Source organism: Coregonus lavaretus, assembly GCF_964263955.1.
Source record: "Coregonus lavaretus genome assembly, chromosome: 9".
NCBI lineage: Eukaryota > Metazoa > Chordata > Actinopteri > Salmoniformes > Salmonidae > Coregonus > Coregonus lavaretus.
Window position 1 is genome coordinate 50,076,570 of NC_139996.1, and position 13,415 is coordinate 50,089,984.

Consider the following 13,415-nt stretch of genomic DNA (forward strand, 5'->3'; position numbering starts at 1 on the left):
GAATGTAACACATTTGGATTCATGTAGTAACCAAAAAAGTGTTAAACAAATCGAAATATATTTTAGATTTTAGATTCTTCAAAGTAGCCACCTTTTCCCTATATATTTTAACTCAGCAAAAAAAGAAACGTCCCTTTTTCACGACCCTGTCTTTCAAAGATAATTCGTACAAATCCAAATAACTTCACAGATCTTCATTGTAAAGGGTTTAAACACTGTTTCCCATGCTTGTTCAATGAACCATAAACAATTAATGAACATGCACCTGTGGAACGGTCTTTAAGCGATAACAGCTTACAGACGGTAGGCAATTAAGGTCACAGTTATGAAAACTTAGGACACTAAAGAGGCCTTTCTACTGACTCTGTAAAACACCAAAAGAAAGATGCCCAGGGTCGCTGCTCATCTGCGTGAACGTTCCTTAGGCATGCTGCAAGGAGGCATGAGGACTGCAGATGTGGCCAGGGCAATAAATTGCAACGTGAGACGCCTAAGACAACGCTACAGGGAGACAGGACGGACAGCTGATCGTCCTCGCAGTGGCAGACCACGTGTAACAACTAATGCACAGGATCGGTACATCTGAACATCACACCTGCGGGACATGTACAGGATGGCAACAACAACTGCCCGAGTTACACCAGGAACGCACAATCCCGCCATCAGTGCTCAGACTGTCCGCAATAGGCTGAGGCTGGACTGAGGGCTTGTAGGCCTGTTGTAAGGCAGGTCGTCACCAGACATCACCGGCAACAACGTTGCCTATGGACGCAAAAAGTGCTCTTCACTGACGAGATGCGGTTTTGTCTCACCAGGGGAGATGGTCAGATGCACGTTTATCGTCGAAGGACTGAGTGTTACATCGAGGCCTGTACTCTGGAGCGGGATCGATTTGGAGGTGGAGGGTCAGTCATGGTCTGGGGCGGTGTGTCACAGCATCATCGGACTGAGCTTGTTGTCATTGCAGGCAATCTCAACGCTGTGCGTTACAGGGAAGACATCCTCCTCCCTCATGTGGTACCCTTCCTGCAGGCTCATCCTGACTTGACCCTCCAGCATGACAATGCCACCAGCCATACTGCTCGTTCTGTGTGTGATTTCCTGCAAGACAGGAATGTCAGTGTTCTGCTATGGCCAGTGAAGAGCCCGGATCTCAATCCCATTGAGCACGTCTGGGACCTGTTGGATCGGAGAGTGAGGGCTAGGGCCATTCCCCCCCAGAAATGTCTGGGAACTTGCAGGTGCATTGGTGGAAGAGTGGGGTAACATCTCACAGCAAGAACAGGCAAATCTGGTGCAGTCCATGAGGAGGAGATGCACTGCAGTATTTAATGCAGCTTGTGGCCACACCAGATATTGACTGTTACTTTTGATTTTGACCCCCCCTTTGTTCAGGGACACACTATTCAATTTCTGTTAGTCACATGTCTGTGGAACTTGTTCAGTTTATGTCTCAGTTGTTGAATCTTGTTATGTTCATACAAATATTTACATATGTTAAGTTTGCTGAAAATAAACGCAGTTGACAGTGAGAGGACGTTTCTTTTTTTGCTGAGTTTATATATGCTCAGGTAAAACAATTTCTATATTTCCATATTTTTTAAGATCAAGGAATATTAAATTAATTGGAATGACTGGAAATCTGACAGACTTTTGTTTTAATGTAAATATATAGCCCAGGCAGTAGAGGCTGTTGAGGGGAAAACGGCTCATAATAAAGGCCGGAACGGCGCAAATTAATTGCACCCACCTGGTGTGCCAAGTCTAAATCAGTCCCTGATTAGAGGGGAACAATGAAAACAAGCAACTGGCTTCGAGGTTCAGAGTTCAGTTTGAGGGATATAGCCTAATTGTGTTGTTATCTGTAGCAGAAAGCAATGGGTTAAAAGAAGCCTACATAACCAACCCATAAAGTAAAATGTAAAAAATGTATGGCCAGCTATGTAAACTCTAACATTGATTTATCCTGTAATAGATATCATTCAATTGGTAATATACATTTTTGTCGTCTTCTAATGCCTCTTAAAGGGAAAGTAATCTAAAAGTAACTGAAATGAATCAGATTACGTTACTGAGTTTGGGTAATCCAAACGTTACGTTACTGATTACAATTTTGGACAGGTATCTAGTAATTTTACATTTAGAAAGTAACCTACCCAACCCTGACCACATGTCACTACTGATCACATAAGCTACTGTATATTTAAATGTATTTCAGTATGTAGTTTTGTGATTGTTCTATTTATTTGCACCAAAGATACCAAGTTTAAGACAAAACATTGCAGATAAAAACAAGGTAAACAAGGTAAAAAAAAAAAAGGTGTGCAGGTGAGGATGGAAAACCCAAAAGGGCTTATATGAAAACCACATCAATCAATTAAACAAAACATACTAATTACAATTGAACATGATCAGGGGATAAAGCAACAAAAAAAATCCCATGACTGAAATTTAAGTCAATCTCAGATAGATTGTCTGCGGGGACAAGTTAACCTTCCCTTTCATGCAAAGAAGTCATGACCATAATGCTTTTTTTTTTTTTTTTTCTTTCAACCTTTATTTAACTAGGCAAGTCAGTTAAGAACAAACTCTTATTTACCATGACGGCCTACCCCGGACAAACCCTCCCATAACCCGGACGATGCTGGGCCAATTGTGTGCCGCCCTATGGGACTCCCGATCACGGCCGGATGTGATACAGCCCGGGATCAAACCAGGGTCTGTAGTGATGCCTCTAGCACTGAGATGCAGTGCCTTAGACCGCTGCGCTACTCTTTTAGGGAAAGAGGATCATATTGTATTAATCTGCGAGTTTGACCAATTCAAGTCCTTTCCAATTGGAAATCAAATTATTTAAAAAAATCAATATGATGGAAATGCGTCACAGTGACAGAGAACTTAAACCCCTGCATGATAGACACAATAAACCTGAGTGTTAACTTCAAAACTTCAAAACGTGCCGTTTTCACACACTGGTTGGTATGGCGCTGGAGATAATGAATATGAGGTTCAAAAGTGGTGGAATGGGCCTTTAAAGATTTGGCGTGTGTGTTTGGCAGTGGTGGGGATGTACCTGCTGAGGGGGGTAGCTGTGCAGTTGGACAAAGAGCAGGAAATGTAGCCACTGGCTGTCGGCTGCACAGTCGCGCGGGTACACGCTGCTCAGGGGCAGGGCATGCAGCTGGCAAAACTGTACGGGCAAAGCCCACTCCTGACCTGCCTCGTAGGATGACCTGGAGAGGGCATGCAGAGTTGAACACACTCACACAACAAATTGTGCATAAAACTATGGGATATATTTCCTTGTACTAAACTGTGTGCATGAGAGTGTTTCCTCCCGACCCCTAGACCCTATGCACTTGTTGAGATCGGAGAGTATTTGACAAGTGTAAGCCCTCTGACAGGCTAGGTGGAAGTTTCACCATATTGCTTTTACCCATCAGATCTCCACAAGTGCATAGGGCATAGGGTCTAGAGGTCGATTTGGGATTGGGCCTGTGCCTAACCTGCTGATGCCCTTCCTCTCCACACTGTCCTTCACGGCTGCCTCCAAGTGAAAGAGCAGCTCCACCGCTGTCTCCCTCTCCACCTCCACCAGCTTACTGCCTTTAGCAGCTGAAAGACAGAAAAGTTAAACCAAACGTCACAGTGTGATGCGTGTGTCTTTGTAAATGTGCACACGTGTGTATGTGTAGGTTTACCGAGTGAATCTTTAAGGGAGAATGTGCTGGTCCCTCCAGGCCTATGGCTCCAGAGTTGAAGGATCAGACTGAGGGCTTTGAGGTCCACCCGCAGCTTTAGGCTACACACACCCAGGAGCTCGCAGAAACACACACATGCAGCTGCCACAGAGGGAACGCTGAAATGCAGCATGGCCAGGCTGTAGGCCTGCTCCGCCGCATGACTGAGCCTGACAAAGGGAAAAGGTCAAGTTGAAGTCGGAAATTTACATACACTTAGGTTGGAGTCATTAAAACGTGTTTTTCAACCACTCCACACATTTCTTGTTAACAAACTATAGTTTTGGCAAGTCGGTTAGGACATCTACTTTGTGCATGACACAAGTAATTTTTCCAACAATTGTTTACAGACAGATTATTTAGCTTATAATTCACTGTATCACAATTCCAGTGGGTCAGAAGTTTACAAACACTAAGTTGACTGTGCCTTTAAACAGCTTGGAAAATTCCTGAAAATGATGTCATGGCTTCAGAAGCGTCTGATAGGCTAATTGACATCATTTGAGTCAATTAGAGGTGTACCTGTGGATGTATTTCAAGGCCTACCTTCAAACTCAGTGCCTCTTTGCTTGACATCATGGGAAAATCAAAAGAAATCAGCCAAGACCTCAGAAAAAAATGGTAGACCTCCACAAGTCTGGTTCATCCTTGGGAGCAATTTCCAAACGCCTGAAGGTACCACGTTCATCTGTACAAACAATAGTTCGCAAGTATAAACACCATGGGACCACGCAGCCATCATTCTGCTCAGGAAGGAGACACGTTCTGTCTCCTAGAGATGAACGTACTTTGGTGCGAAAAGTGCAAATCAATCCCAGAACAACAGCAAATGACCTTGTGAAGATGCTGGAGGAAACAGGTACAAAAGTATCTATATCCACAGTAAAACGAGTCCTATATCGACATAACCTGAAAGGCCACTCAGCAAGGAAGAAGCCACTGCTCCAAAACTGCCATAAAAAAGCCAGACTACGGTTTGCAACTGCACATGGGGACAAAGATCGTACTTTTTGAAGAAATGTCCTCTGGTATGATGAAACAAAAATAGAACTGTTTGGCCATAATGACCATCGCTATGTTTGGAGGAAAAAGGTGAATGCTTGCATGCCGAAGAACACCATCCCAACCATGAAGCACGGGGGTGGCAGCATCATGCTGTGGGGGTGCTTTGCTGCAGGAGGGACTGGTGCACTTCACAAAATAGATGGCATCATGAGGAAGGAAAATTATGTGGATATATTGAAGCAACATCTCAAGACATCAGTCAGGAAGTTAAAGCTTGGTCGCAAATGGGTCTTCCAAATGGACAATGACCCCAAGCAACAAAGTCAAGGTATTGGAGTGGCCATCACAAAGCCCTAACCTCAACCCTATAGAACATTTGTGGGCAGAACTGAAAAAGCGTGTGCGAGCAAGGAGGCCTACAAACCTGACTCAGTTACACCAGCTCTGTCAGGAGGAATGGGCCAAATTTCACCTAACTTATTGTTGGAAGCTTGTGGAAGGCTACCCGAAACGTTTGACCCAAGTTAAACAATTTAAAGGCAATGCTACCAAATACTAATTCAGTGTATGTAAACTTGTGACCCACTGGGAATGTGATGAAAGAAAATAAATCTGAAATAAATCATTCTCTGTACTATTATTATGACATTTCACATTCTTAAAATAAAGTGGTGATCCCAACTGACCTAAGACAGGGAACTTTTACTAGGATTAAATGTCAGAAACAGTGAAAAACTAAGTTTAAATGTATTTGGCTAAGGTGTTTGTAAACTTCCGACTTCAACTGTATATGACATATTACAATACAATGTATACTGTGTGTACAAAACATTTCCATGACATAGACTGACCAGGTGAATGCTATGATCCCTTATTGATGTCACCTGTTAAATCCACTTCAATCAGTGTAGATAAAGAGGAGGAGACAGGTTAAAGAATAATTTTCAAGCCTTGAGACAATTGAGATATGGATTGTGTACAGGGCCGGCCCTCCCATTAGGCAAGATTAGGCATCCGCCTATGGCGGCACTTGAAATTGGGGCGGCATTTTGACAATTGGCTGCCGCCCTCTGGCACCCCTGATTGGCTTCTACACCGCCGACGGCACCCCAACCACCAGCTCATAACGTTTCTGCAGTTCCCGCCCTCACTCCATTCCCGCTTCTACCGAAGTTCACTCCCACTATCCTTGGTAGCTATGGTGATGTGTGTGTTTATATGGGATCATCCAATTGTGAAACATTAATAAAAATGAATCTCCCAATTAAATGATTGTTTAGTTTGTTATGTTTGTGTATGACAAAAGACGATTAGTGATTAAGGCAGTAGCCTAACCTAGCCTGTTAATGTTAGCTAGCTACTACTAGTGGATATACTTTTAGCTAAAAGTAAGCTATAGAGATTTGAAACACTTTACTACCATGTCTAAGAGACAAAAACTATCAGGAAGCAAATATTTTAAAAAACGAATGAGAAAAGAGGCACAGTCTCTAAACCAAAGAAATTCGCTGCAGAAATGTATCCGCGTGCAGCAATGTCCATCAGTCGGTGTGGAGAATGACAAGCCTCCGAGGACAGGCCATTCATTCGACGAGAACAACAAGCCCCTGTTCGCTGATTCTAGCAGCGAAGAGGGCAAGCCGGAGGAGTCCGAGCCATGCACTTCCACTGATGATGACAGCTCACTGGCTGGACAAGAACAGATTGCACCAGCCTAGCCACATCTCCAAACAATGCCGGCGAAGACCCTACTATCTTGGAACCGGACTCAGATTCGTCGCTCCCTGTCCCCGATGACAGTGGTGGTGCTGCTGCTAAATCCAACTCCCAGACAAAAAAACATAAAAGATCCCGGTAAGCGGCCAAAATATATGAATTGATCTTTATGGGATATGTTAGTGCAGGCTGGGCCACATCAAGATAAAGAGGGGGATTTCCCAAGCGATGAGGTGCGACGAAAGTTTTCGGTGGCCAACTACAATAGGAGGATGGCGAACAGGGAGAGTGGAGAGACCATGGCTTGTCTATTCCAAGCAAAATGATGCAGCCTTCTGAGTGCAAATCTGCGCTGGTCAGGGATGGAACCAGGGACTGGAAGAATCTGTGCCACCTCCTCAGCTCGCATGAGAAGTCACATGACCACCTAGATAGTTTCCAAAGGTGGAAGGAGCTGGAGATCAGGCTGGTGTCCAAGCAAACTATCGATGCCCAAGCACAACGGGCTATTGACAGAAAGACTCTCCACTTGCAGCAGGTGCTGCAGAGGCTCATAGCCCTGATACGTGTATTGGCCACCCAGAACATTGCGTTACGTGGGACCACCGATAGGCTGAACGAGCCAAATAATGGGAACTTTCTGAAGATTGTGGAAATGCTCGGTATCTTTGATGGAATCATGAAGGAGCATGTAAGGAAAGTAAAGTCCAAAGAAACACATGTGCACTACCTCGGTAAAAGAATCCAGAACGAAATCATTGACATGCTGGCACAAGAGATCCAGCAGACATTACATTTACATTTACATTTACGTCATTTAGCAGACGCTCTTATCCAGAGCGACTTACAGTTAGTGAGTGCATACATTATTATTATTTTATTTTTTCGTACTGGCCCCCCGTGGGAATCGAACCCACAACCCTGGCGTTGCAAACGCCATGCTCTACCAACTGAGCTACGTCCCTGCCGGCCATTCCCTCCCCTACCTTGGACGACGCTGGGCCAATTGTGAGCCGCACCATGGGTCTCCCGGTCACGGCCGGCTACGACAGAGCCACAGTGTGCAGTGATCTAAAAGCAGCCAAATATTTTTCTATAATTTTGGACTGCACACCAGACAAGAGCAAAACAGAGCAGATGACCATGGTGGTGCGTTTTGTTTCAACCGAGGATGATGGGTCAGTGCGCACGTGAGAGCACTTCCTGGAGTTTAGTGAACTGCTTGACGCAATGGGGGCGGGCATGACCGAGTTGCTTATCTCAACACTATAGAAACATGGCATCACCATCATTGACATGAGAGGGCAGGGGTATGACAACGAGACGAATATGCGGGGGAGGCACAGTGGAGTTCAAAAGAGAGTGCAGGATATTAATCCGAGGGTCCTTTTTTGTGCCATGCAGTGCGCACTCGCTGAACCTGGTTCTCTCTGATGCAGCATCGTGTCGTTTGGAGGCGGCTGAGTTTTTTAACACCATACATTTATAAAAGGTTGGAGGCAAACAGCATTTCCGCCAAGATGAACAACTTTGGCTTCATGTGCGCAGTGGTCGTTTGGTAAGACATCTTGTTCGAAGTGAACATCACCAGTAAGAGTTTGCAGGCGGTGAGTTTTAACATTTCACTAGCAGTGGCTCAACTGAACTCAACCAGGGTATTCCTCCAAGACTACCGCTCCGATGCAGCTTTCGCTGGCACTTTAGCAAGCGCAAAAGAGTTGGCAGAGGAGATGGGTATTGATCCCTGTTTCCCAGTGCAGCCCACGGTTCGTCCGAGGAAGAAGAGGAGTCTGTTTGGCTACGTGGGAGAGGATGAGTCTGTGACTGACCCTCAGCAGAAATTCAAAGCACATTTCTTTAATCAGATTCTTGATTCTGCTATCCAGTCCGTCAATGAGCACTTTACACAGCTCGAAGAGCACAGCAGTATTTTCAGCATCCTGTACAACATCCCCACCATCAAGGACATGGACACTGCAGCACTTACCAGGGACTGCGCAACACTGGAGAGGGCCCTTACGTACAGGGATTCCAGGGACATCGACGCAAAAGATCTGTGTAATGAGCTCAAAGTCTTGAGCAGGAGACTGGACAGTGAGGCAAAACCACTCGACGCACTGGAGTACATATCCAGACACCAAATGGCCTCCTTGTATCCCAATGCCTTTGTTGCCCTGAGAGTTCTTCTCACACTCCCGGTAACAGTGGCAAGTGGAGATGCTCCAAGATCAAACTCATCAAAAACTACCTGCGCTCTACTATGAGTCAAGAGAGACTCAATGGACTCGCCTAGGGCAGGAGGCTGTCCAGGGCCGGCCTTGATTGTGTATGTGTGCCATTCAGAGGGTGAACAGGGTATGGTAGTAGGTGCCAGGGGCACTGGTTTGTGTCGAACTGCAATGCTGCTGGGTTTTTCACGCTCAACAGTTTCCCATGTGTATCAAGAATGGTCCACCACCCAAAGGACATCCAGCCAACTTGACACAACTGTGGGGAGCATTGGAGTCAACATGGGCCAGCATCCCGGTGGAATGCTTCCGACACCTTGTAGAGTCCATGCCCCGACGAATTGAGGCTGTTCTGAGGGCAAAAGGGCGTGCAACTCAATATTAGGACTGTTGTATACTGGGTCGTTCTATATGAATTCAATCACTTTTTGACAGCACACCCTTTAATTTGAACGAAACCTTCTATACATGTTTGGCCATGGTAGAAGTATTCAAGAGTATGCCGTCTTAACCGATGACAGGCACAACACAAGAAAATCTGAGTTTAAATGTTTTTTAATAAACATTTTAATTTTTTATAACCAAATACTTTGTAAACCCTGTTTGTAAGCTTTCAAATGATATCAAACTCAATGATTTATCTTTTTCAGTGATTAAGACATGGATGTCTCATGGTAGGCTGGGGTATGCAAAACGGGTCAACTTTGAGCACTTCTATCTCCTGAAAGTTTTGGCATTCTGGTCCAAAAAGTATTTTTCTGACCACTTCTACAACGGGCAAACATGTATGGAAAGTTTCATTCTAATGTACGGTCAAAAAGTGATTGAATTCATACAAAACAACCCTACTGTCATACTACAGTATAACATAAAGCAAAATCATGTCCAACAGGCAGAATAAAGTTTCAAATGAAATACTGAGAACATATGGTGCACAATAAAGGGGTTCATTTGAAGTGAAAAAACTGCAAGAGAGAACTAGGATGTTCAAAATGTGTGCCACCTAAGAGTAACAACGACAACAAAGGGAAAAGTAAAACAAGGATGAGTGCCTGCCCAAGCTTCTTGTTTTTATGTTGAATTTCATTACTTCAACAAGTTTCATATAGTTCAGTTAGTGTCGTTAAGGCACTGGGGAAGGTGTCTGACACTCTGAAATGTAGTCCTGCCTGTTTGTCCCTGATAAACCTCAAAGATCATTGTAGACATCTGAGTGCTTCGTTTTTTTGTTTCCTGGCATAGTCATCACATCCTCAGGTAAGATGTTTTTGAGGATGTACTCAGCTTAATGCAAAACATATTGTCTTTGCAGTGTGCCGTCTGTGTTACTCTGATGTCAGTTGAAATTTCCTAACAGAGTTCGATATACTCACTGTGATTTCACTTCGTTGGAGTTGGCTAGCTGTTGCACGAGAAACGTTCCGTAAGCGAACGATGGTCGTCCGTGACGCAGATAGTACAGGAAGTCGAGGTTCTCGATGAGGGCGTATTTACTGACGAGGTGAGGACTAGAGAAATGGGGCAGCTCCACTGAGGTCTCTATTGGGGGAATTAAACATGACATATCACACAATGTATTCAAGACACAAATTATTACCACGACAATCCACAGCCTTAGCTAAACCCTAGGTTCCTTCATCCTATGCTAGGTGAGTTACAAGAGCATTAATTGATATTCAGTTTATTCAGAAGTGAGTATAAATCTTTTTTTCCTTTTTTTGGACCAACAGAAAAGAGATCGTTGCCATGTTCTTTCAGTGAAATACCTACCGGTGGAGCCTAGTGTATTGGCAGACTGCCACCCGAACAGTCGAGATGGATCCAATGGATGTAAACACTAAAAGTAAAGACAAGTAAAATATATTGTCAGCAAAAACACTTCCACTACATACAAATACTTTATTTATATTCCACTTAACACCACCATGTACACAGTACAACATTTCCTTTAAAACATTGTTTAGCAACTCCACAAGTTTCTGCATTTTAATTATGCCCTATTGAAACTGTGGGAGAAACTGAAAACAACTTAACTTGCAGTAGAGTCCGCTACAAGGTTCTAATTGGGAGTCTGGCTGCAGTCAATAACAGCTTGGATGGACTGACTTATCTCAATGTATTTTCCAGCAAAATACCTCATGAGGATTAAAGTGGAGCCAGGCATGTCCACCACTCATTAAAGTGATTGCTCCCTGCTGTCTGTAGCCTGAGGGGAAGCTAGCTATCTGAGCGCTAGCTGTTTAGCCTTTAAGCGGTGCAAAGGCAATTTCTGTACTGCAGCAAAAAAGTGCACGCCAAACCAGACATAAGCTATCTGATGCAGACATATTGACGAGTTTCAAGGCTGACGAGTTGCTATTACAGAGTCAAAGTCAAAGTTTACCTCCGAAGCTGTGATAGTGTGTTCAGTGCCATGCTGTGAATGCAGAGAGTCTGTGTGTAATGTGTTGTGAAGAGGCTGTGTGGTTCTCTGTAATGCTATGATTAGAGCCTAGGGCCTTTGTGTGCTCAGTGATGAGCTGAATTCTAATGTGTACTCAGTACCAAACCCTAGTATTTAGTTTCTTTATGCATGTAGTAAGTTACTGTATGATTTATTACACAGCAAACATGCACACAAGACAATTAGCAAACAGATGATCTGGATGGTATGGATGTGGTAGAGTACCTGCATGAGGTGGTAGATGGAGATATCGGATGTGGTGGCGGTGGTCGCTCGGGGTCCGCTCACAGGGAAGAGCGCTGCCTTGAGCTTGGGGTAGGGGCTCAGGGCCATCTTCAGTAGCTGGGGGTCCACCCTAGACACAGAGCTTCCAGCCCTCTCCCCCGGACTCACCACCTAAACAACAGCAGACAGGAACACTCAAATGCATATATACCAATCCTGGTGTTTGTGTGGCCGTTTCCAGACCTGCCCATGCTGGGTCTTTCCCGTCCTTGGAAAATCCCTTTGGGCTGGGGTCAGGAGCTGAATTGTATTTATTATGGATCCCCATTAGCTGCTGCCAAGGCTAGCAACATTAAGGCAGTTATATACAATAAAAAATATTACACGACATTACATAACACTTTTCACAACACATTAAGTGTGTGCCCTCAGGCCACTACTCAACTAACACATACAGTTATCTACAATACAAAATCCATGTGTACGTGTGTGTGGAGTGCGTGCGTTATCATGTGTATTTGTATGCTTGTCTGTGTCTGTGTGTCTCGAGGTGGGTGGGGTCGAGCAACCTACGGACAACAGTAGCCGAATGATACACTGTTTTGCTTGTGCATTAATGTGCTATCTATGTGCCTGTCGGTTCTCAGGACAAAAATACCATGAGGTTTAATTCTGTGTCGATTTATCTTCCTCATAACACTGGATGTTTGTTTTGTTGTTTTATAAAGGAAGTGATGAACATTAGCAAAGTGGCCAATACATAAATATGCATTACTCTCTCCCTTTTTCCACACAGTCTATGCTTCTCAAAGAAAAAAAGAAAAAACATTAAATAAGTTTAGTATACATTTTCTCTGTCAATTTCACCAATTTAGATTTTCTTTGGGAGGGGAGGGGCAGCCAGGCAAACCCCAGCTACAGAGCATATGGGGTGGGAAATGCAGTTTTCATATTGTACAGAGGGAGCTGTGGGTCAGGAAGTGCACAGATAGGGCTCTACCTGTGCAGAGCACAAGCCCATTGGAGCTTTTCCAGTTTCCAAAGTGCCCTTTTGGGTGGTGGCAGTGCTTAATTTGAGCCAGATCCTGTTCCGGCACCTCAGATTTGAATTGTTTCGTTCCGGAACCCATTTGCCAGGATCCGGTACCTCTCGTGACATGAAACATTATTTTCACTGTTTGCAATGTAAAAATTATAATAAAAGCAATCAGAGTTAATTCAAGTTGATCCTCTGTAATTCTCCTGGGTGCCCCCTAAAAAACGTAATGTGAAAACAGTGCCTGATATTCTAAGAATTGATTTGTGTTGGGCTGGCCCGGGTTTATGGTTTGCGCAACATTGTAGCCTATATAGACCAATGCATGGCCATCGCTGTGGTGAGAGAGAGAAGTACGCCTGTATTTCACACAGAACTAGAATGAGATTCACTTTCTATGATCTCTCTCCCTGCTCTTATAGACATGAGCATGCAACTCTCATCTCTCCAGCATTGCACTTCACCATTTACTTTCTTACAGAATCATAGCCGCGTTAAGGGTGCTGGAGGTATCGCAGCACCCCTGATAAATTGAAATACATTTGCCAAAGTTATATAATTACTGCTGTCAGCCAAAACAGGCCTTTCACAATATTTCAAATACAATCGCGGGAAAACACAGATCCTGCTGAAAAGAGAAGACTAATCTGTCTGTAGGCTACCAAGTTATCAAGTACCAAATAGACCTATTGAGCGAACAGCATTGTTTTACAAAGTAAAACAAGAGAGAGTTAAGCTAACCGGTTGTTTGTCCCAGATTCTGCCCGGTCCCCTGTCCTGGAATAGGCTCATTCCTCTAACCTCATGTGCCATCCCGGCACCTGCCGGACCCTGGCTTTCCTCCAACGGTTTTGGTGGCCCACCATGGTTCCTGACGTCTCCACGTTCGTCGCCGCCTGCACTGTGTGTGCACAGAGTGACAAAGGCCTCCTTCAACCACTCCCTGTCCCATATATCCCTGGACTTTGTCACTGGTCTCCCTCCATCTAATAGCAACACCACCATCCTTACGGTAGTGGATA

At 44.4% G+C, this 13,415-nt stretch overlaps 1 protein-coding gene across 1 annotated transcript in view; it reads right to left on the reverse strand.

Moving 5' to 3' along the window:
• Window positions 1-13,415, reverse strand: part of spg11 (SPG11 vesicle trafficking associated, spatacsin) — a 94,941-nt gene that overhangs the window by 27,185 nt on the left and 54,341 nt on the right. The window contains exons 19-24 of the mRNA XM_084169526.1: window positions 11,358-11,528; window positions 10,460-10,526; window positions 10,063-10,228; window positions 3,702-3,910; window positions 3,507-3,615; window positions 3,074-3,233 (exon numbers count right to left, since the gene is read on the reverse strand). Coding sequence (XP_084025652.1) covers window positions 3,074-3,233; window positions 3,507-3,615; window positions 3,702-3,910; window positions 10,063-10,228; window positions 10,460-10,526; window positions 11,358-11,528 — 882 coding nt within the window. The remainder of the gene's footprint in view (window positions 1-3,073; window positions 3,234-3,506; window positions 3,616-3,701; window positions 3,911-10,062; window positions 10,229-10,459; window positions 10,527-11,357; window positions 11,529-13,415) is intronic.